The 27,110-nt window shown below is 43.3% G+C and overlaps 1 protein-coding gene across 1 annotated transcript in view; it reads left to right on the top strand.

The window, feature by feature from the left end:
* Nucleotides 1-27,110, top strand: part of DNER (delta/notch like EGF repeat containing) — a 299,636-nt gene that overhangs the window by 137,899 nt on the left and 134,627 nt on the right. The window contains exon 5 of the mRNA XM_064587206.1: nucleotides 24,240-24,385. Within this exon, the coding sequence (XP_064443276.1) occupies nucleotides 24,240-24,385 (146 nt within the window). The remainder of the gene's footprint in view (nucleotides 1-24,239; nucleotides 24,386-27,110) is intronic.

The following is a 27,110-nucleotide window of genomic DNA, read 5'->3' as shown; positions in this document are numbered from 1 at the left end:
CAGCCTGGAAATGCAAAGATGACTTCGGTGTGGTCTCTGAGTGAGTGAATGGGGCGACAAAGACAGAGACAAGTGCTATAGACAAGGGATGCGCCAAAGGGGCCCAGGATTCAGAGGAAGGTGCAGCTAACTGCCAGGGGGAGGTAGGACAGGCAAAGCGGTCTCCTTGGATGTACAAAGTGCAGTGTGTGGCATTTTGGTGGCATGGGAGTCTGTGTCATTAAGATAATTTAATGACAGTTCTAGAAGTTGATTAATGGCCATCATAACTGGAAATAGAATTTAATTTCAGCATGCCTGTGACAGACTCTCCCATCCATTCCTCCAACTGCCTCTCATCTTGGATATGAACACATTTATATAAAGTGCTCCAGGTATGAATTTTATTTCCTGGGTTCTCTGTTTATCTTCAATGGGCAAAAGAGGGAACTTCGAGTCTTTGATGTGATTTCCAGGTAGTCCTTTGGAATCCTTCAATAAAGCTCTATTTTCTTATTCCTGAACTCACTCTCTCTCTCTCTCTCTCCTTCCTCTGGGTAAACTCTTCCTGTGAGCCTTGACCTTTAAAATGTAAGTTTCTTTCTTTTTTTTTTTTTTTTAAAGATTTTATTTATTTATTTGAGACAGAGAGAATGAGATACAGAGAGCATGAGAGGGAGGAGGGTCAGAGGGAGAAGCAGACTCCCTGCCGAGCAGGGAGCCCGATGCGGGACTCGATCCCAGGACTCCAGGATCATGACCTGAGCCGAAGGCAGTCGCCTAACCAACTGAGCCACCCAGGCGCCCTAAAATGTAAGTTTCGAAAGCAAGTCAGCCAGAGCTGGGATGTTTCATCCTGTAAGTTTGATGAAGAGAACGATTTGGGGGAATGTGTCCTAACAAGACAGGAGACACCATGAGGACCACACCAGTTAGGGTAAGGGTGGTAGGCAGTATTCAAATGGGAAAAGTTCCAATAGGAAAGGAGGGACAGGAGATTTCTTAACCATCATAGTTTGGCTGGAGAGCTTCCCAAAGTCATGCATAGTGTCCAGTATTAACTTTTCTGCATGTGCCTGTTTTAGTCATTTAGACATCAGATCTCTAGACAGAGGTCTTACTTTATCCCAGCCATTTCTTGATGGATTCTTTTGTTTCTCAGGAGTTAAAAGTAGCTAGGAGATACATAGGCCAGACACTGCCCCTCTCCATCTGCTAGGCTTCTCCATCTTGTGAATGGCTAGCTTCCAGCTCTGCATGACTGGCCCCTGGCCGTGAAGACCACGTGGCTCCAGCATCTGGCTCCCTGTGGAAGACCCAGGGTGTCAGGGAAGGGGTGTGACGAGCAAGAGGCCAGGTCTAGACCAGGACTTGTCAGAAGGAAGGATTCCCAAGTGGAGTAAAAAATGCTTAGCATACGTTTTCCTCTTACTTGTCAGAAAGGCCACTGGGAGATGCAGAACCAAATTGGTAATTCACCTCTTACAACTGTGAAGATTTTATGGCCTGCTTATCTCTCTTCCACACACTCTTTAAGTTATATTTTTCCAGGCTCTGATGTCCACTTTAATTTGTACTTCACTATTTAATGGTATGCATTTTCTGTGAGCTCCTCAGATCTTATGGAATAAATTAGGCTATGAAGAAATAAGATATTCGTTGGGGCACTTAAAATTTCAGTATATTCTTTTACTGTACCTTGATAACACCTTCGTGATTATGATGTGTTTTAGGACTATTAGAATAATGATGGGTATTTGCATCCTAGCTCTGACCCAGCAAAGTAGGATTTGATTCTCGGAAATACTGTAACTCATCATTCCCGTTTGTAGGTTGCTATCAGACTAGTTTCTAAAATTACTCCTGCTTTCTTGCAGTATCAGACCTTGCTTACTCGCATGAAGTCTTCGGGCTTCCTTTCTTTAGACCCTCGGCAGGTCATTCTCAAACAAGCAATTTTTTTTTTTTTTTAAGATTTTATCTATTTATTTGACACAGAGAGAGAGAGACAGAGAACACAAGCAGAGAGAGGGGCAGATGGAGAGGGAGAAGCAGACTCCGGGCTGAGCAGGGAGCCCCATGCGGGACTCGATCCCAGGACCCGGGATCATGACCTGAGCCAAAGGCAGATACTTACCTGACTGACCCACCCAGGCACCCAGGCACCCCAAACAAGCGATATTTTACTAGCTCCTATTTGTGAAGGTGGATCGAATGTACACCTTGTCATCTAAATCTGGGTTTCTGGGGTCTCTGGCTCTTTGGCTGTACAGTGAGCTGGAACCTTCCTCTCTCAGCCCACGGGCACTGAGCCTCCTCTAGCTTCCCGAGTGAAATCTGATTTCTTGCAAGCATAAGGTCCCACTGTCCCGAGTAATCCCTTCACCATTGCCACCCCTTCTGACTCCTGTTTCATGATAGGTCTCATCCCTGTGGTCTGAAACCTGTCTGTCTTCTTGATACTCCCAGAAGTTCTTCCTAGCTCTTATGTACTGATGCCAGCCCAGAGTGGGGCTGTTTTTTTTTCCCCGCCTCTGAATCCTGTGGTTTGAATTGCTGGTCACCCTTTTCAGATGTTCATCTTACCCAGCCCTGCACATTCCTGTTTGTTCTTATCTCTATATTATCTTGTCTCTGGTATCATTTTTGCCTAGCTCTGTCTCCTTCTGCTTCTTCTAACTCATGACATTTTTGCTTTACCAGCTAAGCCTCACTTTTCCTTCTGATAATTCTATTGTCGGTCATCATCACACAGTGTAGCATCTGAATGTTCTCTATCCTCTTTTTTTTTTGTATGTTGATTTTATATCTTTAATTAGACTGTAAATTTCTAGAGAAAAGGGACCATATCATAGCTCCTTAGACCGTCATGGCCATATGGTAGCCACCTGAGTGATTATATTTTGTTCATATGTAACAGTTATTCTGCTCAGTAAATGCCGTGTGAAGAAAATTTCTAATTGCAAATGTCAGTCTTAAGAATTCTTTGTAGATTTTTCAACCCACCCAAGACATTTAAACTTTCCCCCCTTTGTTACATTAAAAGTACTTGAAGATCAAATACCAAAAAAGAAAAAAGAAAGAAAGAAAGATAGAAAAACTTTCCATCATTCTTTTGGGGATGCTACATTTTACATTTTGTCCTTTAAGATGTCTTGCTCTGAAGCCTGGGGTAAAATAGTCAAAGAAAATTTGGAAAGGATACCTGCTATGGAATCATTACCATCTTCTTTTGCTAAGACCTTAAGATTTAATAAAGAAAATGCAAATGTCTCACTTTTTCATGGTCACCTTAAAACCACAGCTGAATATGGTCTTTTGAACTCCCTGAAATAGAGAGAAGAAACTTGGAAAAGTTTAAATAAAGGGCAATAGTTGGAACAAAAGTAGAGTGTAAGTATAAGACTGCCCTGAACAGCATAATTGGGATAAAATTCTTATAGTTCCCATTTGTCTAGTTGGGAGATTTCTATTAAATTAAATTTTACTTAAATCAAAACCACATTTCTATATTATTAGCAATCATGATTATTCTTTTTGATCTTTTTATTACTGGTAATGAATATTGGAATTTTTTGTTAGCTGGCCTTGCACTTCAATGCCTTGCTCTTATTTTCCTAAAAACTGTCATGATCAGCATCATTTGTGTATTGGTACCTATTGATTGTGGTGATAAACTAAGCCTTGTTAACAAAAACACATTCCATTGTGGACATGCATGGTCCCTAGAGGTGATGTCTGAGGTTCCCCAGGCCAACACTGAGCGTCGGTTGCCCCAGCTGTGGTGGCATTGGGGCAGGTGAGCGAAGAACAAGATGTTTCTCTTACCCGTCAGGACAGTCTGGAATCAGGCTTTGTGGAAGGCAGCTTGCTGGTCTACTCTCAGAGCTGGCTGTTCCACATCAGAGTCTTCTGCAAGCTCCTCAGGTCATTCTTTCACACACCGTAATTTGTGCAAATTCTAGGAACTAATCGGGAAGTAAAGGACAACCATAGGATAGAGTAGAACCAGTCAGGGTCCATGCCTTTCATCATGACTGTAAGTTAGAAAGCTGCTTCGGTAGATTTCGAGCACCAGTTTCAGAATTTAGGAGAACAAAGAGACTGCGGGGTAATTCTCCTCTGTGGGCCTGAGGCATCAGGTGGAGGGGCTGGCTTGGTTTCGAGAAGCAAACTCAAGGTATGTCTTCATAATCATAAATTTTCCCTTTCTCCCTCTCCATTCTGCCGCATTGTCTCTCCCTCTCCCTCAGCCTTTTTTTTTTTTTTTTTTAAAGATTTTGTTTATTTGAGAGAGAGAGAGAGAGAGAGCACATGAGAGGGGGCAGGGTCAGAGGGAGAAGCAGGCTCCCTGCTAAGCAGGGAGCCTGATGCGGGACTCGATCCTGGAACTCCAGGATCGTGAGCTGAGCTGAAGGCAGTTGCTTAACCAACTGAGCCACCCAGGTGCCCCTCTGCCTTAGCCTTTTATTTAAAAAATGAAAGTAGTTCATTTTACTTATAGATTACTTTGGCAAAATTAAGTAATAAGGAAAATTATTTTTATATTTTAAAGAATTTCTTGTTAATTCTGAAAAGAAATACCTTATTCCTTAACCGATACTAGTTTTAACCCAAATCTAATCCATAGACTTTGATTGAACTGTGTTTTTTTTCTTTTAACTTAGAGACACACCTTCTCAGGGCTTTACCAGTTCCCTGTCAAAGCTTTTCTTAACTTATGTCAGTGCAAATTTCAACTAAGAAAGTAATTTCACGAATTGCTGTGTTTATAGCCAAATTTCTGCCCCTCCTTTGTGTACCTCTTTTTCTTCATTCTAAGAGGGAAGGAGGGGGTGGGGAGGGAAGGAGGGCAAGAGAGAAAGAAAGAGATTGAGTCTCAGGGCTCAACCTGGGACTATGGTTTTCTCTCACTGGAAGTTAATTTTCCAATTTACTCTCTTTTGAAAATTAAAAAGGCTCTATGACAATAGATAATGTAAATATAAATAATACTCATATTTTTTTGGAAAGAGGAACACAGTCATATGCTGCTTGGTTATTTGCCTTTTTAACTTAATACATCACTGACATTCTTTTGTGTTAATAGGTATAAATCTGTCGTATTCTTCTTAATGGCTGTATAGTGTTCCATGGAATCCATGTACTATAATTTATTTAATCAATATGCTATCGTTAAACAATTAGCTCCTTCATTTCTTTTGCCTTTTAAGACTGAATTTCAAACACTATTATAACCTCATCTTTGTATCCTTTCTGATGATTTATTTGAGTTAAATTTCCAGATGGAGAATTTGCTGGATCAAAGGGTTTGTATATTTTAATAACAACTTTGATACACATTATCAAATTGTCCTTAACTTTCTTCCAGTTTTCACTCAGGATAGCCAGTTTATCTTTGGAATAGTGTGTTGTTGCCCTTGAATCAACTTGTGGCTAGTTGCTGTTAACTGTATCCAACTTCGTCTTTAGATACACCTCTTAGCAACTTCTTTAGTGATCTGAAGCACTTAGCGATCTCCACAAAGGAGAAAAATGGTCATTAACAGTTTCCAGAGAAAGGACAGTACAAATCTCTTTTTTTAGAAAATATTTTATTTATTTATTGACAGAGAGAGGGGGAGAAAGAGAGCACACGCAGGGGGAGTGGCAGAGGGAGCAGGAGAAGCAGGTTCCCCGCTGAGCAGGGAGCACGATGCAAGACTCAATCCCAGGACCCTGGGGTCATGACCCGAGCTGAAGGCAGACGCTTAACCGACTGAGCCACCCAGGCGCCCCCAGACAGTACAAATCTCTTTAAACAGAAGATATTTAAAGTGCTTGCACATCAGAGTCCTAGTAAATGGGATGGTTTCATTGTATTACTGTGTTTGTACATCTGAGTCAATATAAAATGGCGGATGGGGTGATGGGGAATGAATAGCGGTTCCTGTTGTCATGCTCTCTAACACACGGTCAACTTCTAGTGACATTTCTCCTGCTTAATGTTATGCAAAGAACTTTTGTATTCCAGAAGGCTGTAACCCCTGATTCCATTGCCATCTCCTTCTCTTAGGTTCTTTTGCTTTCCCATTTCCATATGCTGAAGGGAGGCAGTTAAGTTCCATTTATCGTAGACTTTTTATGAGGTCAGAATTATTCTCTGAGAATGGGGCAAAGGATTTTCCAGAAAAGACAAATATTTTGAAAACCCATCAGGGATGCTTTAGAGATAATCATTTGACTTTGACACAAGATCATAGTAGTTGCAGTTGATTTTCACAAAGCTCTTGGGTCTAAAACAGAGAGCAGCAAGTAAATGGACCAAAATAGGGTACGGCAGCAGAAGAAAATTGTCTAGTTTTTTGTGAAGAATATAAATAATTAGGATTGCATTTCAAAAAGTCTCCCTTGCTTTCTCCTCTCTAATGCTCTCTCTGACATTTGGGTTTTGAATGCCATGATATTTTTGGTAATTCACATACATCCCTAACAAGCAATGCGCTCATGGTTGTCCTCTTTTAATGGCGTAATTGTGAGTTTGACCTACAAAAGTTATATTTGCTTGGTAGACAAATGGAAAATCTCTTTAAATAAATACACTGACAAATACTGTTTGGCTATATCAGTAATAACAGATGCCAGCCTCTGGAACATTATCATGTTAAAAAACAGGATCTGCATCCTCTGCTCGTCCATCCAGATCCCTGTTTACCATCAACCAACGCTTATTGATAAATTGCCACTTTTAAGGCATTGTGCTTAGCCCTGGGGCTACAAAGAAATATAAGATCCCAGTTCCTGAATTTGAGAGATTTTAAAATGCCTCCAGGCAGACAGGACATACTCATTATGTAACCCAGATAACTCTCATTGTCTCACGGTTTAGTCTTGTTCATAGAGTCACATCAAATAAACCCAGTCCAGTAGCCAATAACGGATTAAAACACTTGGAATCTTTATTCATCTTTTTGAGAGAACACGAATAGCAGTGGGAAGAATGCATTCCTATCAAGCAGCAAAAATCTTATTGATCTTCTCTCCTCCTCGCTGCTCTCTTAATAGACTCCATGTGTTTGGTGCTTGCTTTGTGAAATTGTCTCCCCCACTCTCCATGTCTACTCGCCAAAATCTCAGCCCAACACCCACCCAGGCTTTGAGGCTTTTCCTATCTTTTTCTTCTTGCTCTTCTGGCCCTTTGTTCCATATATCAGTGTAGTCTCTTGGATTTGTTTGCTTTTAGTTCTTCTGTCTTGCCCATTCCTGGGGTTCTCCACTATAAAGAACTTGCCTAGGAACTGACCCAGCAAGCAAGAGTCCTTTCCCCTTAGAAGCGGAAGTTGGAAGAGTGTAAATATTCATATAATAAGTAATTGCTACTCTTGTTAGATAGTAATGATTTCGAGATGATAAAGAGCACTTCAAGAGGTAAAAGAGGGGCGCCTGGGTGGCTCAGTCGTTAAGTGTCTGCGTTTGGCTCAGGTCATGATCTCAGGGTCCTGGGATCGAGCCCCGCATCGGGCTCCCTGCTCAGCGGGAAGCCTGCTTCTCCCTCTCCCACTCCCCCTGCTTGTGTTCCCTCTCTCGCTGTGTCTCTCTCTCTCTGTCAAATAAATAAATAAAAATCTTAAAAAAAAAAAAGAAGAGGTAAAAGAGAAGATAAAGAGAATGTATATTAAATACCAGATGAATTGTCTCATTTAAGAGCTACATGAACTCAGAAGGGAAGAATAATCACCAAGCAGAAAATTTAGGCTTTAGACTCGTATATTTTGAGCTTGGCCTTGAACTGAGGAGTAGGTAAAAGAGGGAAAGACATTCAAGGGTAGGAGGATTGGTGTGAACGACGATGTGGCAGGGAGATCAATTTGGCTGCAGCAGTGGATTTCAAGAAGGGAGCCACGGAAGATTCGGAAGAGGACGGGAGGTAGGAGCCAGGCTGTAAAGGAGGGGGAGCACAGGTAGGTAAGGGCAGGGGTGCTGGTATCATATGGTGAGCACTGTGGAGTAGATTTTGGTGGTGAGCGAGAAGAGCCCAAATGAGGCGGGCGGTGGCAGCAGAAAGCAGGGCACTGGGTACCAGGGACACTGGGAAGGTCAATTCTCTAGATGTGATTGGGTGTCAGGGAAGCAAGGAGACAGAGAGGCAGAGTCAAAAGGGACGGATATCAGAGTTTCAAGCTGGGAGGTATTTCTGTTGGAAGGAAAGGCTTTTCTTTGAAAAGAGCAGCTGCATTCAGTTTCGCTGTGTCTGGGGCCTTGTGCAGGCCCTTGGAAGTGGAGAACCCAAGTTCAGGACGGAGGCTGTGGCTGCAGATGGAAAGCTAGGGCTTGTCTGCTTGGAGCTTAGAAGTGGAGCTTCTGGGAAGGAAGGGAGCTCCCCAGTGAGAAGGAGTAGGCGGGGAGGGGGTTTGGGGAATGACCACGCTGACGATGTTTACGCTGGGCTGGCATCTGGGAGCGAAAGCGAGGGGGCCCAGCAGGCAGAGTGGGGAGACTAGGAAGGTGGTGGTGGCAGGCCGTGGGACGGAAAAGCGAATCAGAGAGGGGAATTTCAAGGTTGGAGATCTTAGAGGCAGGGTCATTTTGAGGGTGGCCTTCACAGGTCTGGTGAGACATTTCTCCTGCCAGTCACTCTCCAAACCTTGGCATCACTCTTGAACTTTTTTCTTTCCTCTCCCATATCCATTTACCATGAAGTCCTTTGGCTCCAACTTCTACGTACCCGGGATCTGACTGTGTCTCTGCATGGCCCTGCTCTCCCACCTGGCCCCCAGCCTCTCTCCTGGGTTATTGCCAGAACCTCCTGACCGGACTCCCTGCTCTTACTCCTGCCCCCACAGCTGGGCCATAATGACACCCCAGGTCTGCTCACAATCCCCAGGGTCTCCTGTTTGACTCCGCCAAGTCTTGGAAGCCAAGACTGAAAGTCCCACGAGGCCTCGTATGTCTGTCCCTTCATTCTCTGACCCCTTGGTCTCCTACTATTCTCTCTCTTGCTCCCACCACTTCCACCACTTCTCGATTTCCCCAGGCATCCTCCCTGTTCCTTTGCACCGGCCACCCGCTCCTGCTGGCTCACTTTCTTACCTGCTTCTTGGCCTTGCTTACTTGTCACCTGTCCTGGCCACCCTCTCATAGAGCTGCAGCCCCCTTTCTCCCCTTTCTCTTCTGTGCCCCAGTACTCCACACCACCTTGCTCTGCTCTCCTCTTCCCCCATAGAACGTATCCCTTTCTAACAGACAATATGTATATACCTTCTAGAATGTAAGCACGGTGAGGGCAGGAGACTAAGTCTGGCCTGTTTTGTCTTGTATTACAAGCACTTGATGCCATGCCTGGGGGAAGGAGGCATTCAATAAACACTAATCGAATGTATATATTAAATACCTTGTGAATTCCTGGTAAGTAACCAGAGGGGGGTTATTTCGTAAGTGTGGAAACCCACCTCAAACTTGCTTATGCAAAACAACCAAAAAACCAGCAGACAGAGGTGGTGAGAGTCTCCTCCCACTGAGCGTACAGGTGCGGATCTGGAGTCACAGATCCAGTGGCACAGAAAAAACTTGATCGGACACATTTCTCTCAAGACAATGACAGCCTTGGGCGCCTGGGTGGCTCAGTTGGTTAAGTGACTGCCTTCGGCTCAGGTCATGATCCTGGAGTCCCGGGATCGAGTCCCGCATCGGGCTCCCTGCTCAGCAGGGAGTCTGCTCCTCCCTCTAACCCTCCTCCCTCTCATGCTCTCTGTCTCTCATTCTCTCTCTCTCAAATAAATTAAAAAAAAAAAAAGACAATGACAGCCTTCTGAAACATTTGGTTTAGGCTTGCTTTAGGTTTTGCGCATCTGATTTTATTTTGTAGAATGTGTCTTGGAGACATGTAGATACCCATGCCTACACCTGTCCATCCATTGTACGTAGATACACACATCAGGGCACTCGTGTATGTATGCACGTGCACACACATGGATGCCCCTTCGTGTACATACACATACAGAGACACAGATTTGCTCATACAGAGGCACATGGTCATAGATACGCACGTATGTGATTTAAAGGACTTGACAGGTGGATGAGCATTAAAGTGTAGATAGCTTGGAGGGGGTGAGTGTGAGCATGTAAGGAGACATGAAATTGGACAGTTAGTTTGGAAAAAAACAATCTTTAGAGTTGGAAATAATACTAGTATTTATGTGAAGGATATAGTACACAGCTAATATTCATGAATAAAAACAATCAGCAAAATCATGAATTAATTTTCTATTAATGTGATCATTGTATTTTTCCCTTCTTAAAAAAATGTTTATTATTTTAGTCTACAGACAATGTGATCTTAGTTTCAGGTGCACGGCATGGCGATTCAACAATCCTGTATTTTATGCTGTGCTCGCCACGGTAAGTGTAGTTATTTTCTGTCGCCAAACAATGTTATTTCAACATTATTGATTCAACTTCAATATTATTGATTCTACTTCCCCATGCTGTACTTTTCATCTCTGTGACTTATTCATTTTACAACTGGGATGATTGTATTTTAAGGAGCATTTTCTTTAGAATATTAAAGTGTGATTGGTTCCTACTAACACGCCTGAGCCCAAAGCTTGCATTTTACATGAGGAAGCCAGCTCTTCTTCCATGAGGGCAGTAGGCAGCCTTTTTACCAAGGCAGGGTCTACCATTAGCATTAGATATGGAAGCTAGAGGGGATGAGTGAAATAAGAGAAAGAGATTAAGAGGTACATACTTCCAGTTATAAAATAAACAAGTCACGGGGATGTAAAGCACAGCATAGAGAATATAGTCAGTGATATTGTAATAGCATTGTATGGTGACAGATGGGGACCACACTTACTGTGAGCACCGAGTAATATATAAAACTGTTGCATCCCTATGTTGCACACCTGAAGCTAACATATTGTATGTCAACTGTACTTCAATTAAGAAAAATATATTGTAGGGGCGCCTGGGTGGCTCAGTAGGGTTAGGCATCTGACTCTTGGTTTTGGCTCAGGTTGTGATCTCAGGGTCATGAAATCGAGCCCCAGGTCGGCTCCCAGCTCAGTGGGGAGTCTGCTTGAAGAGTCTCTTCCTTTGCCCTCCCCCCCACTCTCTTGCTCTCTCAAATAAATAAATAAAATCTATTTTTTGAGAGAGAGAGAGAGAGTGTGTGAGCGCAGGCAGGCGGAGGGGCAGAGGGAGAGAGAATCTCAAGCAGCTGAGCAGGAAACCCAATGCGGAGCTCGATCCCAGGACCCTGAGATCATGACCTGAGCCACCCAGGTGCCCCCAAATAAATAAATCTTAAAGAAAAATATATTCTATATCTTGACCTTGGTGATAGTTACTAGAGTTTTTACATTTGTGAAAACTCACTGTACCTTATTGTGTGTAAGTTATACCTCAATAAAGTTAATTTAGAAAAATAAATGGAAGCTAGAAAAGACCGGACCCACTTGATGTGTCAGATCACTTTTTCTTTGTTTCTTTGTTTTGCGGCCTCTGCCTTATACATTGTAATTCCTGTTAGATTTTCCAGAACTGAAGGCCATTTGTTCAAACAAAGTCTGATTGGGATTTGGGGCAGTCAAGGTTGTAAGGAAGATGGATAGGATTTTTAATTTCCTACACTGAGTATCCCAGAAAGAATTGATGATCAGATAGCATTCCTGGGGCTTTTGTAAAGACTGAAGCATAAATAAAATCTACTCTGGATAGATAAAGGAAACCCTTTGCAGCCCACTAAGCTGCCAGTCACATAGAATTAAAGAATTTAGTTTTGAGAGAGAGAGCTGATTGGGAACAGGGACAGTGTGTAATTCATTCTTTCTTGGTAAGCCCCGGAGCAGGACTGGTGGTATTGTTTGGGGTCTGGAACAGGGCATGGTTTATAATGAGGCTTGCCACCTAAGTTGGCTTGGGGCTCTGGGTTCAGGGCAGCTCCTGGCTGAGGTTGAAACTGCTTTGCTTCGTGGTCAGAGCTGGTAGTGATTACTCTGTCCACCAAAGCTGTTAGCTAAAGCAGGAGGTCAGAGGAATTTCTTCCTGTCACTACCAGCTTTCTTTTCTGGGTTCCTTGTTTCTCTTTGCTACTCTGTCCCTCTTGTATCCTCATATTTGCTGGTGCCGCACTCAGGCCCCACACTTGTCTTCCCTCACTCCCACCGTCCTTCTCTTCTTCCCTCCCCAAAATATTTACTGAGCATCTACTGAGTTGGGTGCCTGCTTAGTGCTGGCAATAGAACTGTGAACAAAACAAATAAAAATCCCTGCCCTCATGATCGGATGTTTTAGTGAGGCAACAGGTAATAAATGATTCCACAAATAAATAGAAAACTACAAGTGTGATAAGCACACTGTGATAAGTCACTGTGCTGTGACTCTAGTTGATAATAAAAATCTGATATAACCTTGGGGGCAGTGGGGATCACTATCTTGAAGAAAGATAATTAGGCTAAAAGATTAACTAGACAATGGGGAAACCTTTCTAGGCAAAAGACTGGAACTGCATGTGCAAAGGCCCTGTGGCTGGAGACAATGCATAATATCAGAAGAATGGCAATGGGGCCACAAGGCTGGAGCTCTGAGATCAAGGGTGAGAGAGGTGGAGATGTGGTGGAGAGGTAGGCTGGATCAGACACACTAGGCTGTGAAGGCCACGTTAAGATCCATGCAAGAAGGAACTGTTGAAGGGAAGGAACTGATAAACGCATTCATCCTATGCATTTTAACTTGGCAGAAAAGAAGTCATCCTTAAGACAACATAGCCAGTAGTTGGACCCATAGGTGTCTTTGGCCACATCCCCGGACATTCTCATTTACTGGGTCAGGCTGCAGCCAGCATAACCATTTGTTAAATAAACTCTATAGGTGACTCTGACTGTAGGTGTTTGTGAGTCAGATAGGAGAGGGGCTGAGTGGTAGAGAACTTTCTAGAGCTGCCAAAAGTGGAGCAGGTAGGCAAGCTACCTCTGAGCATCTTGAGGACTGAGGTCGAGGGTGTGACTGTTCCTGTGGTGACAAGACTAAGAGGAGCTAGGAATAGCCCAACCAGACAGGCTGAATCTGAGTCAACCTCTCCATCCCTCCCAATTGTTTTTCTTTCAAATCATGGCATACCATTGAGGCTTCACTACAATACATTGGCTAGTTTTATTTTTAGTACAATAATACATGCCCTGGAAGATAAAGTTGTTATGCATAATTCAAGAAGTGAGTGCATCTCAAATCGGAACTCTCACCGAACACTCATAAATCCAGGTAACTTCTTTCATATGACCTTGAAGGTAACAGACCATCTTCTTGGTGGCCACGTAAATGTGGGATTTTCAATCAAAGCAGAGCAAAGGAATGCAATAGGACAAAGGCAGTTGAAAGATCATGTTCACATTGGTTGCCACAGCTCAGAAGGTAAACATGTCAATCAACAGCTTTTTATGTTAGCTCGTCTGAAGGCCCGGTTCTCTGACTCCCTAGTGTTTATAAAGTCATCTGAAGCCCAATTAGCTCTGCATTTATAATCTTCCTTTGCCCTCACATCAACCCAGAGAAGTGATTAATTATTTTGGCATTCATAGTAATGCCAATAATCAGAATGCATTCACTGGGTATTAATGACGGGATGTGGTGGGTAATTGTATATGAGTTCTACAGTAATTTAGCAATTGATTTACTAGTATTTGATGAGTTGAAACTGTACTAATGGAAGATTAAGTGATATAATTCTAACTGATTGTGAAAAGGCGATCAAATAGACACTGAAAAAGATTAAATAAATGAAGAATTTCAACTGTATATTCTGTGTGAGCCAACAAAATTTCAAAGAAAAGTGCAAATTAATTTTCATGTTCTACCAATTGGTGTTCAGGAACCGGCATTAAAAAAATGTGTCCAATTAGGACGTGGTTTTCATATGCAATGAGTTTTTTTTTCCCCCCTAAATGGAGATTACTTAATGGCAGAAATAGGCACATGGAGAGGTTTGACAGGCCTAGTTGTAAATTTTGCTTCAAAAAAGATTTTATAATTTGAATTTTTTTATACCATTTTATACCATTAAGTGTTTCTTGTACTTTTAAAAACTAAGACTACATAATAGAATGTATAGAAGTTTGACATCACAGAAACTGAGTTAGGGGATTCTCTAAATGACCTACATGCTTGTGTCCCAGCACTGCTGTTTTCTCCGGACCATACTTTCCCAGAGCTATTTCCTCAGACCCACACAACTCTAAGTTTCATTGAGGATCCCACTTTAAGTAGATGTTGGTTGTTGATGTTGCTGTGGATGATAGTGATGATGGTGGTCATAGTGGTGGTGGTGGTGGTGGTGATGGGGGTGATGATGATGAGGATGGTGATAATGGTAGTGATGATGTTGATGATGATGGGGGTGCTGATGGTGGTGATGATGATGGGGTGATGGTGGTGATGATGATTGGGGTGGTGCTGATGATGATGGGGCGGTGGTGGTGGTGATGGTGATGGTGGTAATCATGGGGGTGATGATGATGGGAGCAGTGGTGAGGATAATGATAGGGGTGAAGATGATGGGGTGGTGGTGATGATGATGGGAGTGATGATGATGGTGATGTGGTGGTGATGGTGATGGTGGTGGTGATGAATGTGGTGGTGATGGTGATGGTGGTGGTGATGATGATGATGGTGATGATGATGGTGATGGTGATGGTGATAATGATGGTGATGGTGGTGGTGATGATGATGATGATGGTGATGAATGTGGTGGTGATGGTGATGGTGGTGGTGATGAATGTGGTGGTGATGGTGATGGTGGTGGTGATGATGATGGTGATGATGATGGTGATGATGATGGCGATGATGGTGGTGATGGTGATGGTGAGGGGATGATGGTGGTGATGATGATGATGATGATGGTGGTGATGATGGTGATGATGATGATGGTGATGGTGGTGGTGATGATGATGGTGATGGTGGTGGTGATGATGATGGTGATGGTGGTGGTGATGGTGATGATGATGATGATGATGGTGGTGATGATGGTGATGATGGTGATGGTGGTGGTGATGATGATGGTGATGATGGTGGTGATGGTGATGATGATGATGATGATGGTGATGTGATGGTGATGATGGTGATGATGGTGATGATGGTGATGATAACGATGATGCCTTACAGAGTCCTTACCACATGCTTGCACTGCACTAAGAGCTTGGCCCATATTAAGACCTTTAATCATAACCACCAGCCCAGGAAATAGGTAGTGTTATTATCTCTGTTTCAGAGAGAAAGAATCCAAGACATGAGTGGTGTAAATAACTCTCCCAAATTCAGAGCTGGTGAGAACTCGAACAACTGGTGGTAGAGCCTGTATAAGCTCCCATTACCCTCATGTAGACACTTGGGCCTAGTTACTCATGTTAGTATAAATAGTAAAGCCACTAATTAGGCGGCACTCATTTGGAATTAACGAATAGATATTGTGGGCAGTTATTTCTGTAATGTGAAACTTACACTATCCACAGAATAAATAAAATGTTAGAATTAAATTATAGATTATACCTACCTGTTAATGTGCACATTTAGTATATCCCTGTATAATAAAAGGAATGACATTAGGTGTTTTTCTAGGTTTGTGCTCAGTTCTCTTCCACTCCTCCCTTGTCTGATAGGTGGGCCATTCTAATGGTCAACCCTGCTTTGTGAATACTAAGGAAGATGAAGGAGAGGAGGGAGTGATGGAATTAGTATTTTGTGAGACTGTGACACGAAGTAGTAGCTACATGGTGATTCCTTCTGAGTCAAGGGGCAGAGGTGGCACAGGGAAAGGAGTTTGTATGATTCCTTTGCACACCCATATTGATTACAATACAGCATAATCTGTTTGTATAGAGAGACCTCAAATACATTGGCTTAAACAAGTCTCCAGTTCATCTCTCTTTCATGTTACAGTGTAGAGGTAGCTGGTCCAGGCCTGAGAAGACAATTCTACACCCTCACCACACAGATTCCATCTCTGGATTCAGACTGGCTGCCACCACTGTCATGGGGTGGGGGAATGTGGGGGGGAATGGGCAGGGCAGTACTCGCTCAGTCTTCGTGGATGTGTGTCACAGAGGCGCTGCAATTCCTATCCCTGAGTCACTGAGGAGAGGCAGGTTCTTGAGCTGGGTGGCCCAGTTCCCTGCACAAACTCCTAATGCTATTGCTCAAAGGATGTGGGGAGAATACATATCACCGGGCAACTAGCTGTTACTCCTGTGGCTCAAATACTCAAGTCTTAACTTCGGGCAAATAATTTAAGCTGATATTAGTAGAGAAAGGAGTGTGGTAGGGTGAACATCTTCTTGAAAAAAAAAAATTAAACAGAAATGTAGCACTCTTGGCCAGTAACCTTTTACTGTGAGAATAGATATTTCTTTTGGAAAAGTGTAGAACGTCAACCAAAGGAGTCTCCATCTAAAATTTTTGTTCATTTCGTGAGCCTGTGTTTCAATATTGAATTTTCAGAGCCTTCTCTGCAGGATGAATAGACAGAAGGTGCCATTGAGATGCTGATAAAGCTGGGAGGCAGTGGGGAAGGGCCGCTGTATCTCACAGTAAGATTTGCTGAGAATCAGTCATTCTATCTTCAGGTGATAGCAAGTTGATTGTATTTTTTTTTTTTTTTAACAGCAGCTTCCCATTATCTCTGCAATTTCTTTTTTCTTTGGAGCAAATGATATTACTTAGTATATACTTTTCATCGTCATTCAGCCAGCGGTAATCCACCTGATGATTCAGATGAGTGGCAATGGTAGAAGTATTTGGCCTGCAGCTGTTATGCACCATTGTGTCTCCTAATTCAGAAAGCGTTTTGGGCCCTACCTTACTCAGGAACCCACAGAAAATGAGATAATCTGTATGAGTGAATTTTCCAAAAAGCAATGTACCGCTTTAAGTATCAAAACTTAAAAGTAAGCAGGCAAGCAAACAACCACAGAACCCAGCCTTTACATGGAAATCTAAAGAAAGCTTTGTTTGGAAAAGAGAGACCTTGTGTGAGGTCCTGGGATGGTCAGTATGGCCGGGCACTACATGGGTGTAGTGACAACTTTTTTAGTCCGTAGTCAACTTTCCCCCTTAACTCCTGGTCTGCTGGCATTCTTCACACATGCAAAATAGCAAAGAGTACTAGTAAGCCTTGCTTTAGTATCATGCGGCCCTGGACTTGGTCTAGGTTCATATTTGCTCCCTGCAATTGTCAAAGATGATTTACTTCTCAGGTTTTGTTTCTCAACCCACAAGTATGGGGTCACAAATCCCTGGGAATCCTGACCAGCTTCTTAAGCTTTGTGCTAACCTCCATCCTCCCTTCTTAAAAAAGTTGGTGCAGATACACCGTTTCATCCCTGCTTTTGTGGAATGAGATGTGGGAATTGGGGGTGTTTGCCTTCCCAATGATTATGTTAATGCAGAAACCCTGGGTCTCCAGCTGGAACTGGAATCTGCAATATTTCAAGCTTTTCATGCCTATCTACTGCCAGCCATGGGACTTCTTGGACCGTGAACAGTTTTTATAGGTTATAGGTTTGTGCCAAATGACTCGCCAAGTCTTAATAGGAGAAGTCAGCAGTCTGTTTCCAACACCTACTGCTCAAGTATTTATGGCCAGAATTTTTGTTTTGCATGTATGCTTTCCTTTAACAGGAAAGAAAGTGGTCTTTAGTCAAACCACTGAAGTGAGAAATGCAAATCTCATTTGCCATTAATCCCAATGAGGTATTAACTACAAAGTCCATTTAAGACTCTTTAGTGTTAATATTAAATAAGACGAGTGGTAAAATAAACAGTTAATGGCCTGGAGCCAGCCATCTTGCATTCTCCAACTGATGCTTGACCACTCCACCCCAGAGATAATGACCAGACCCCCTTTCAGTTGCTCTCAACTTTTGATTGGCACCAGGGGAGATGAGTTTGGCAAAGTCACTGTTTTAAAAGGACTGTAATGATGGCAGAACATTTTATTACTGTGTTAATGAGCACAGTGTGGGGTTGTGGGCAGGGCAGAGTGTTTGTATGTTTTTGTGTAGAGTTAGGGGAGGAGGAATGCGGAGAGGGGGAAGGAAACCCACCTTTTATTTGTCACCGTAGCTAGTTACTTGAGGGTGTTAACAGATCTCTGGATAATCTTTGGAGAAAGTTTTCCTTCTTTATAGTTTTAAAACTCATTAGGGAAATCATCTGGTTGTGTAGCAAGTAGAAGGGGCTCTCCAAGGTAAACAGTATCTTTGCCCTCCCTCTTTCCCTCCTTCCCTCCCTCTTCTCTTTCTTTCCCAGCATCTGAATATTGAGTAGAACTATGTAGCATCCTTGCAACTTTTTTTTCTTTTTTTTTTTGGTCAGGGACCACAGTTTCCTACCTCAATGCTGAAGTGGTCAAAGGTCTGCCATCATGTAGTTCTGGATCTCCTTCATGCTGCAGAAATCTTGTCTTTTCTTATCAACCCCACCATGGAAAAATCATGTAGCTATTTGTTTTAGTTAACTATCCTAGTATGATTCTGTTGTGGTCTGATGTCAATATACAATTAAGTTTATATCGTGCATATTGGCCTGTAAAGCTTGATTTGGCCCCGTTCTCTCGCTCTCTGATCTCTAGGTGCCCTTCCCTGTCCCAGTAGTACAACACCATCCATATTCAGATGAGGCCCACATTCAAATATTCAGCCTATGTCCAAACACCGACTTTTGACTGCTCTATTTGGAAAGGGGGTCTCCTCAGAATCTCAAATTTAGTCTGTTCACAGCAGAAATTTTGATTCACTTGCCCAGCACCCCCACCCCAAAGTTGCTTACACTATGTATGATTTTTTCTTTTCCCTCATGTTGCACGTCCAGTGTATATGAAGTCTTGTTGGTTCTTCCTCCAAAATGTGATCTTTGAGGAAGTGTAAATCATATGTTTTTCCCCTGCTTAAATCTCTTCAGTGGATTCCCATTTCATTAAGGTTCACAAGACGTCCTCTGATCTCACCCTTCCTGCCTCTCTATCCTCATCAAGATGCTGGCCATGGACACACTGACCTCCTCCTCCATTTGACACACTGGCCTTCTCCTTCATGTGACATATAACCTCCTCATCCATGTGACATATGACCTCCTCATCCATGGGACACATGTCCTCCTCATCCATGTGACTTGGTGACCTCCTCATCCATGGGACACATGTCCTCCTCATCCGTGGGACACATGACCTCCTCCTTCCTGTGACATATGACCTCCTCATCCATGGGACACATGTCCTCCTCATCCATGTGACTTGGTGACCTCCTCATCCGTGGGACACATGTCCTCCTCATTCGTGGGACAATGACCTCCTCCTTCCTGTGACATATGACCTCCTCATCCATGGGACACATGTCCTCCTCATCCATGTGACTTGGTGACCTCCTCATCCATGGGACACATGACCTCCTCATCCATGGGACACATGTCCTCCTCATCCATGGGACACATGTCCTCCTCATCCATGGGACTTGGTGACCTCCTCATCCATGGGACACATGTCCTCCTCATCCGTGGGACACATGTCCTCCTCATCCATGGGACTTGGTGACCTCCTCATCCATGGGACACATGTCCTCCTCATCCGTGGGACACATGACCTCCTCCTTCCTGTGACATATGACCTCCTCATCCATGTGACATATGACCTCCTCATCCATGGGACACATGTCCTCCTCATCCGTGGGACACATGACCTCCTCCTTCCTGTGACATATGACCTCCTCATCCATGGGACACATGTCCTCCTCATCCATGTGACTTGGTGACCTCCTCATCCATGGGACACATGTCCTCCTCATCCGTGGGACAATGACCTCCTCCTTCCTGTGACATATGACCTCCTCGGCTCTCTTTGCTGGCTGTTTCTCAGCCTTTGGAGCCCACCCTAAAAGCAGCCTCTTACTTAGAGCTGGATAAGCATCTGCTGAACACTGAACGAATGAGCTCAGCTTCCCTCTGTCCCCATGCTGCTGTCCGTCCCACCCACGCCACCGTGCCAGTTTACTCACTGGAGCGCACGATCTGTCCATGTAAAGTGACTCAATATTTTTGCCTCATAGTCAGAATCATAGACTTGGACTGTACACAACGATGATTTAAATGTATGTTTATTCATGAACATTTTCAAAGAACTCTAGTCTTACATTTGTTGTGGTTGGAATGAAGAATATATTTTCTCATGAGAATGAGAGGGTGAGAAAATGTGACCAGAGGTGGGAGAGCCCCTGAAACTTTGGATGGAGAGCCTCCGTCTTCTTTCTCCATTTCTGCTTTCTTTGTGTTCCTGTGTTAGTGTCTCTTTTCCTGGCATCTCATCCATTTTCTGTCTCACGCTTTGTTGTTCCTATTCAGTCTTCCTTCCTCCTTCCCTCCTTCCTCCTTTCTTTCTAAATCTCCTCCCTCCTTGCCTCCTTCCCCTCCTTCTCCCTTCTTTATAAATCTCATCTTGCTCTTTCCCTTGCTTGTTGTTAATTTAAACCAGACTTTAGCTGGAGTGCCGCCATGGCCTGCTGTGTGGGAGCAGTTCTGTAGTTTTTGGAAGGACCGTAGAAGATGCCCATGTCAACAAAAGCCCATTCTGAGGCAGCTCTAGAAACAGAACTGGAGTGTCCTCCTCATTCCTACTTTGTCAGTTTTTGTCTCCAGTTGATCAGTTGGTCTATGGATCTTAGAATTCTGAATATGAGGACAAACTTTTCTATGTAGGTCTGTATCAAGAATTATGCTGTGTATATTGATTTCCTGTTATTAAGGAAGAGAAAAAGTAGTGACCATTTGCTCTGGATTTCTTCTAAGTGTGTTAGAAGTGCCCATCAGTTTGAGTGCTGTGTTAAAGAAACCACACTGGCTTTTCAACAACTTTCAAATGATTACTTACAAAGCCATAAAGAAATTCTTTTTTTTTTTTTTTTTTTTTAAATGAGTTCTATTTCATTTCAGATTCTTCCTGCTGCCCCTTTGTAAAGGGTGCAGTTCCTGCTCTTGGCATGTGGGATTTCCTGAGGGCTACTTTGCTCTAACCCAGCTGCAGTTTGATGAAAGTTAAATTGGACAGTATTACTTTTCATTATGAGCAGCTCCAAGCATTTTCCCTGAGACATGATCAAAGGGAGGTGCCAACAACTTATTGAAATTACATTCTTACCTGGAAGGGGCCACCAGGCAACGTTCTCATCGTGTGAGCAGTATATTGCTGAAAATAACATGCATATCCTTTTGACTTACTTTGGGGAATTTGTTGACATAATTAGGAATTACATAGTAATATGTGACACACTGTTGCAAAGATTGATTTCTTTAATAGTTTACTAAAGCATTTTAGGGCCAAAATACTCATAGTCTTATGGAGCAAATAAAGCTAATATAGAAACCTTTATCAGAGTTGTCTCCAAAAACTTTAGAGACTTATGATGAGCTAGAGAGTATAAAGATTGTTTAAATAACACAGAGTCACCTAGACTTTCAAAAATAGATGTGTAAGATGTGCTTTCAGAGTCTCAAATGCATGCCTCTAATTCCAGGTGATATAATATTACTTATGTTCCTTGACCAGGCCAGTGGTTCTTAACTGGAAACAATGTTTGAATTGCTTAGGGAGTCTTTTAAAAACACGCCTGCCAAAGGCCCATCCCAAACCATTGCTTCCAAAGCACTTGTGTTGGAGCCTGGCAGTATGTACTTGGAAAAAGCCCCTGTGAAATTATGAAGCTTCTGGTTTCAAAACTGGTTAAGGATCACTGCTCTTGACTCAGTTGGGTGCAATAGAAACAAAGAGTGTGCCATCTTTGTAATCTGGGAATCTAAGTGAGTGCCTGGTTTGTAGATGTGAGATCAGTAAATGTTCATTGAGGAAATGGAAGCAAATTATCTAGAAAACTATACTATGCATATTTTTAACTACCCATTCATTTGAATTACTACTGGCTAAGTAAATTTAATAGTTGAATAGAATTTTTAAAATAACCTTCAGAGGGAGGCCTCTTCTATGGAATTACATAGCATTTTGTGATCTAAATGCTTAGTAAGTAGGCAGGTGATATAGTTTTTAACAATAATTTAATATGAAACTGGAGAACAAAGCAAAGACACAAAAAGACACCTTTATAAATTCTGATATCTGATTTTACCTCCATTATTTTACGTGTAAAAATATCTTTTAGAATAAGAAATCTGGTAGCATCCCACCATTGTTCCAGGCTCCATTTTTCTATCATGGTTAATCATAAATTGATAAGCAACTATTTTTTAGTAAACAGGAATTTATGCATTCGAGTGATTGCTTTTTTTAAAGTCGACGTGTTGGATGACAGGACATTTTGGAAAGTCCTCCCAGGGAATTATCTTTGCTGCTTTGGCCATATATGTACCCGTCTCTTGCCTTCCTACCAACCACTTCTCGAAGACTTGTCCCTTGCCATTAAGGAAGCTTCAGTAAAGGTGGGAAGATAAGAAAGCATCTGAGACAGAGAATAACCAGGGACCTGTACACGAGAGTGTGTCCTCGGGCACAGGTGGACATGGCAGAGCTTGGAGTGGGGGTGGAATGTTGAGGAAAAGCTCAGGAGTAAGGTGAGATCCAAGCTATAATGTTGGGAGAGGAGGGGTACTCCAGGCAACCGTTTACAGAGTTGGGGTGAGCCAGGCATGAGTGAAGGCAGCTGGGAGGTGGCGTGAGGCGTCTCCAGAGTGCGGAGCCATGACAGAGGAAGTATAAAACTCTAAAGAGGACGTGCCTTCGCTGGAGCCATGCTTTCCTTCTGTCCCAAAGCCAACGAATGATCAAGTTTTCAGTAGGAAATCTTAGGAAGAAAGCAATTGGCTCTCTGTGGGTGTAAAATACCACTGCTTGTGAGACTTGCAGTACCTGTCTTTACCGAGGCACCAAGAGACATTCGTCTCCTGATTACAAATTGAAGTTGAAGGGTGTCTCCTCTGCATTGTGACTTGCTTTAACATCCATCATAACCTTAAAGCTTGTGGATTGAATTAAATCTTATATTGCTGTTTCGAATCTGTCATCTGCCTATTAAAAACAACCCTGGCATTAATGTAATACTTGACACTTTGCAGATTCCTGATCTCTGGGTGCTCCTCAGGCCATGAGGAGGAGGGTGACCATTTTGTCCCATTATTTGGAACAGTCTCACTTTATGCCTGTGTCCACTTGCAATCATAAAAGCACTCCCATTTTGATTGGAAAAGAGTCCTAGTTTTGAGGATAAATTCTATGGTCACCCTATTTTGCGGTTATTTTCCTTCTCTAACACAAGAGAAAATTGGGGCTCAGAGAGGCATGGATGTCTAGAATCACTTTCACCACCTTGTCTTAAGCATCTTTTATGGGGAATGCGGGAGTCTGTCTCCTGGATAATAGATATGTTAATTATAGGTTGTTCATTTAAAAATGAAAAAATATACATAAATAAATGGATATTCTTGTTAGAAAAAAGAGACACTCTCTTAGTGAAATAATTATATTATTGATGCAAGATACAGTATTATTTCTTCATTTCAGTTGGAGGGTATGTTTTTTTCCACATTTATTGTTACTCCTATGTACAAGTAGCTGCCCTAGTTGCAGGATCATTTGGTGGTAAATATGACACATCAGTGATAGTTCAATCAATCTTCCACTATGATTGGCCCTGTTTTATTAGATAGTTAAATCACATAACTTAATTGATACCATGCAGTCAGATTGATGATGCAGTATGCTATTTATCAGTAAGCCCATCATTGAATGTGTTCCTGTTCTGCTTACCCACCTGTCAGGACACTGAGAGCCACTCAGGCAGGCTGGTACGGGGGGTGGCCTCGGGAGATATTTAGTGCTTGTCACTATCCAAAGTAGCCAGGAGGAGGAAGAGTCAGGAGGGGTGAACAGGTGGCCCCCTGGGAGAAGATGGGCTCAAAACCAGTAAATTCTAAGATGCTAATGCGGGGATGGAATTGAGAGACAAAATGGCCCCCAGAAGAGATGAGCAGTAACAGAACAACAGCATCTACTGCGATGACCGAGGGCCTGTTCTCCTCTTCCTTGGGCCTTAGATATTTGTCATGACGCTTGGCCTTTCTTGAAAGGCCAGAGGTCTGAATGGCCACTAGTCACATGCTTTATTTCTTTGCCTAATATTACATTTTGTTTTATTCATCAGACTTGAATGCTGCAGAAAATAAACTCATAGTCTTGTAGAAAGAATGTTGGTGAAGTTTTACTTTATATTTCCTATTGTCTCCCCCCCCTTTTTTTTTAGGTTTTGTGAATGATTCTGTTACTAAATCTATTGTGGCTTTGCGCCTAACTCTGGTGGTGAAGGTCAGCACCTGTGTGCTGGGGGAGAGCCATGCAAATGACATGGAGTGTTCTGGAAAAGGAAAATGTACCACGAAGCCATCAGAGGTAAGGGGGATACCTGGGAGCTTTTAAAAGCTGTATTTACGTAAATATGTATCTCTATCTGTATATCAATACCTATCAATATCTATCTATGCCTATCTATCAAGAACGAAAGGGGAGAGAACAAGTGCATTTGCTGAAAAAGCCCTTCAAATTTCTGGTTTCAATTATACATTAGTGTGCAGCCTATGGACACCCAATTTCTGTATAACTTTTAAAGTAATGATAATAAGTCTGTGCAGTGCGAGATTTTGTTTTGGTGTAAAGTAGAGATGCTTTGAGAAAAAATAGTCATTTTATCTGGTGGTGGCAGAATCAAGATCAGTGTCCGACAGAAAAGGTAAGCGGAGGCCTTCATTTCCCAGTCATTACATCATCCTCTCCTCAGACTGCGTTTCCCTTGTGCTGATAACAGAAGCAAGAGGGAAGGATGAGAAGGAACAGAGAAGAGGCTGGGTCGAGAAGGCTGACATTATTTTTGACCTCTGCGGACCAGTGTCATCAATGCTATGGCGGGCCCAAGTCCTGTGCCCCTTCTTCTTTAGGGCTCAGGTCACATGAGCCTGGGGCAGGGGCAGGGACAGGGTAAGCTCCTCCTCCTGTTCTCTGCTGAGTGACAGAAGTCTGAGAGGCAGACCAGTAGGGGACTCTGGCCACTGAGACCCACTCCCCCCGGTGGAGGGCTCCATTGAAACAGCTTTTGCAGGTGGACTTGGGCTCCACCCAGCATCCCAGGAGAGGGAGACTCACCCCTTACAAGGGGGCCTGTTCTGTTAGAGCACAGGCCTCCTTGACCCTCTCCCTGTTCTGCACATTTGTCCACTGGAGTTCGTGCAAAGTGAAGTGGGTCCCCCAAGTCCCAAAAGAGCATAGTTTGTTTCAGACCAATTTTTTAAAAAATTTTATTTATTTATTTGAGAGAGAGAGACAGCACACAGGAGCAGGGACAGAGAGAGAGGGAAAAGCAAACTCCCCTGCTGAGCAGGGAGCCAGACATGGGGCTCGGTCCCAGAACCCCGAGATCATGACTTGAGCCAAAGGCAGATGCTTAACTGACTGAGCCACCCAGGTGCCCCAGTTTTAGACCAATCTGAAGGGTAGCACAGGTGAACTTTCTTTGGTGAAGCTTCCTTATGGTAATGTCAGTGCCTCTGGTTATAATGGTGTGAACTTGGTGCAGTGGGGAGGGGGGCAACGGTCGGAGAGGTGTTGGAAGATGCTTTCAAGTGTTGCTCAGGTCATCCTGGAAAACCCATGATTTTGATGTGTTAAGTGTACAATTTGCGGTGGGGTAAATATACCGTTTTCTGGTGAGATATCCTCTGCAGGGGGCAAAATGCCCGAAGAGAGTAGTGGAACAAGAATTTCTGCTAAATCTTTGAAAAGGAACACGAATGTAAACCAAACCCAGAATGAAACCCCCAGGGCAGGGGATGGTGCCTGGCATGAAGCCAGAGGCAGAGCCTGGGACTTCTTTTACAAAGCCAAGCCTGTCCTGTGAATACGGTTTTCTTCCAGCTTGGCCAGCTTGGACAATTTTCTCTCTTTCCTGAGGGAAAGCTTCATTTATCAATTTACTTTATGGGGGAAAAAGAAGTAAAGTATATTGAGTGTTCTGCTTTGACAGTCAAGGCTGAGGAGGGTATAGAACCTGAGAGAAGATGAGGAAGCAGTGGGGGAGCTTATTTGATAAGGATGTTCCCGAAGAGAGGAAGCATGCAAGCCCGAGGAAAGACAACCATCCCAGCTGGAAGAGCATCAGACCTTCCAAGTGCGAAGAGGAGACACACCGGTGTTCCCCAAATTCATCCTTATTATTCCCAGTGAACACTTCTGGGGCCTGATTAGCCCTGAGAAAGACAAGAGTGGTGGAAGAGAAATTACTGAAACAAGGAAGGGAGGGCTGTTCTTGGAATTTGGGACTGACACAGTGGTTGTTCCCTTGTGTGCTTTCTCTTACAATGGATGACCCATCTGGGGAAATTTTTAGCCATACAGCAGTCACCATGATTTGTTTTTTGTTTGTTTGTTTGTTTTTAAAGTTTTATTTATTTATTTGACAGAGAGAGACACAGCGAGAGGGGGAACACAAGCAGGGGGAGTGGAGAGGGAGAAGCAGGCTTCCCGCTGAGCACGGAGCCCGACGCGGGGCTCGATCCCAGGACCCCGGGACCATGATCCGAGCCGAAGGCAGACGCTTAACAACTGAGCCACCCGGGCACCCCTTTGTTTGTTTTTTTGAGACAGAGAGAGGGAGAGAATGCATGCATGTGTGGTGGGGAGGGGCAGAGGGAGAGGAAGAGAGAGAATCTTAAGCAGGCTCTAAGCTGTGAATGGGAGGACTGGTTTCCAGATGGTTCTCTCCAACATGGGGCTCGATCTCACAACCCTGAGATCATGACCTGAGCCAAAACCAAGAGTTGGACTCTCAACCAGCTGAGCCACCCAGGCACCCCCACCATGTTTTCTTAAAACATGCACGTCGCTGGCTTACACCCCTCCTCTGCATGGGTGTCATCTGCATGGCAACTCTTGCTAAGAGGCTCTGCCTGGTGGTATAGAATTAACTCATTGAAAAGGCAGTTGAAGCATTTAGCACCTAGCAGGTAACTTGGCAAACCTTGCCAAAGTGCTTTGTTTTTCGTGCAAAAAGGACTCAAAAGCCTTCCTGAAGAATCCATGCTAAATTTAGCAGGTCATTTTAGAGGAGGTACAGCTTCATTGTGGG

Source organism: Mirounga angustirostris, unplaced genomic scaffold (assembly GCF_029215605.1).
Source record: "Mirounga angustirostris isolate CCGP_5_RB_7025 unplaced genomic scaffold, mMirAng1.0.hap1 SCAF_3, whole genome shotgun sequence".
In the NCBI taxonomy this organism is placed as follows: Eukaryota; Metazoa; Chordata; class Mammalia; order Carnivora; family Phocidae; genus Mirounga; species Mirounga angustirostris.
Note: the sequence above shows the minus strand (reverse complement) of the source record. Positions and strands in the feature narration are given on the sequence as shown.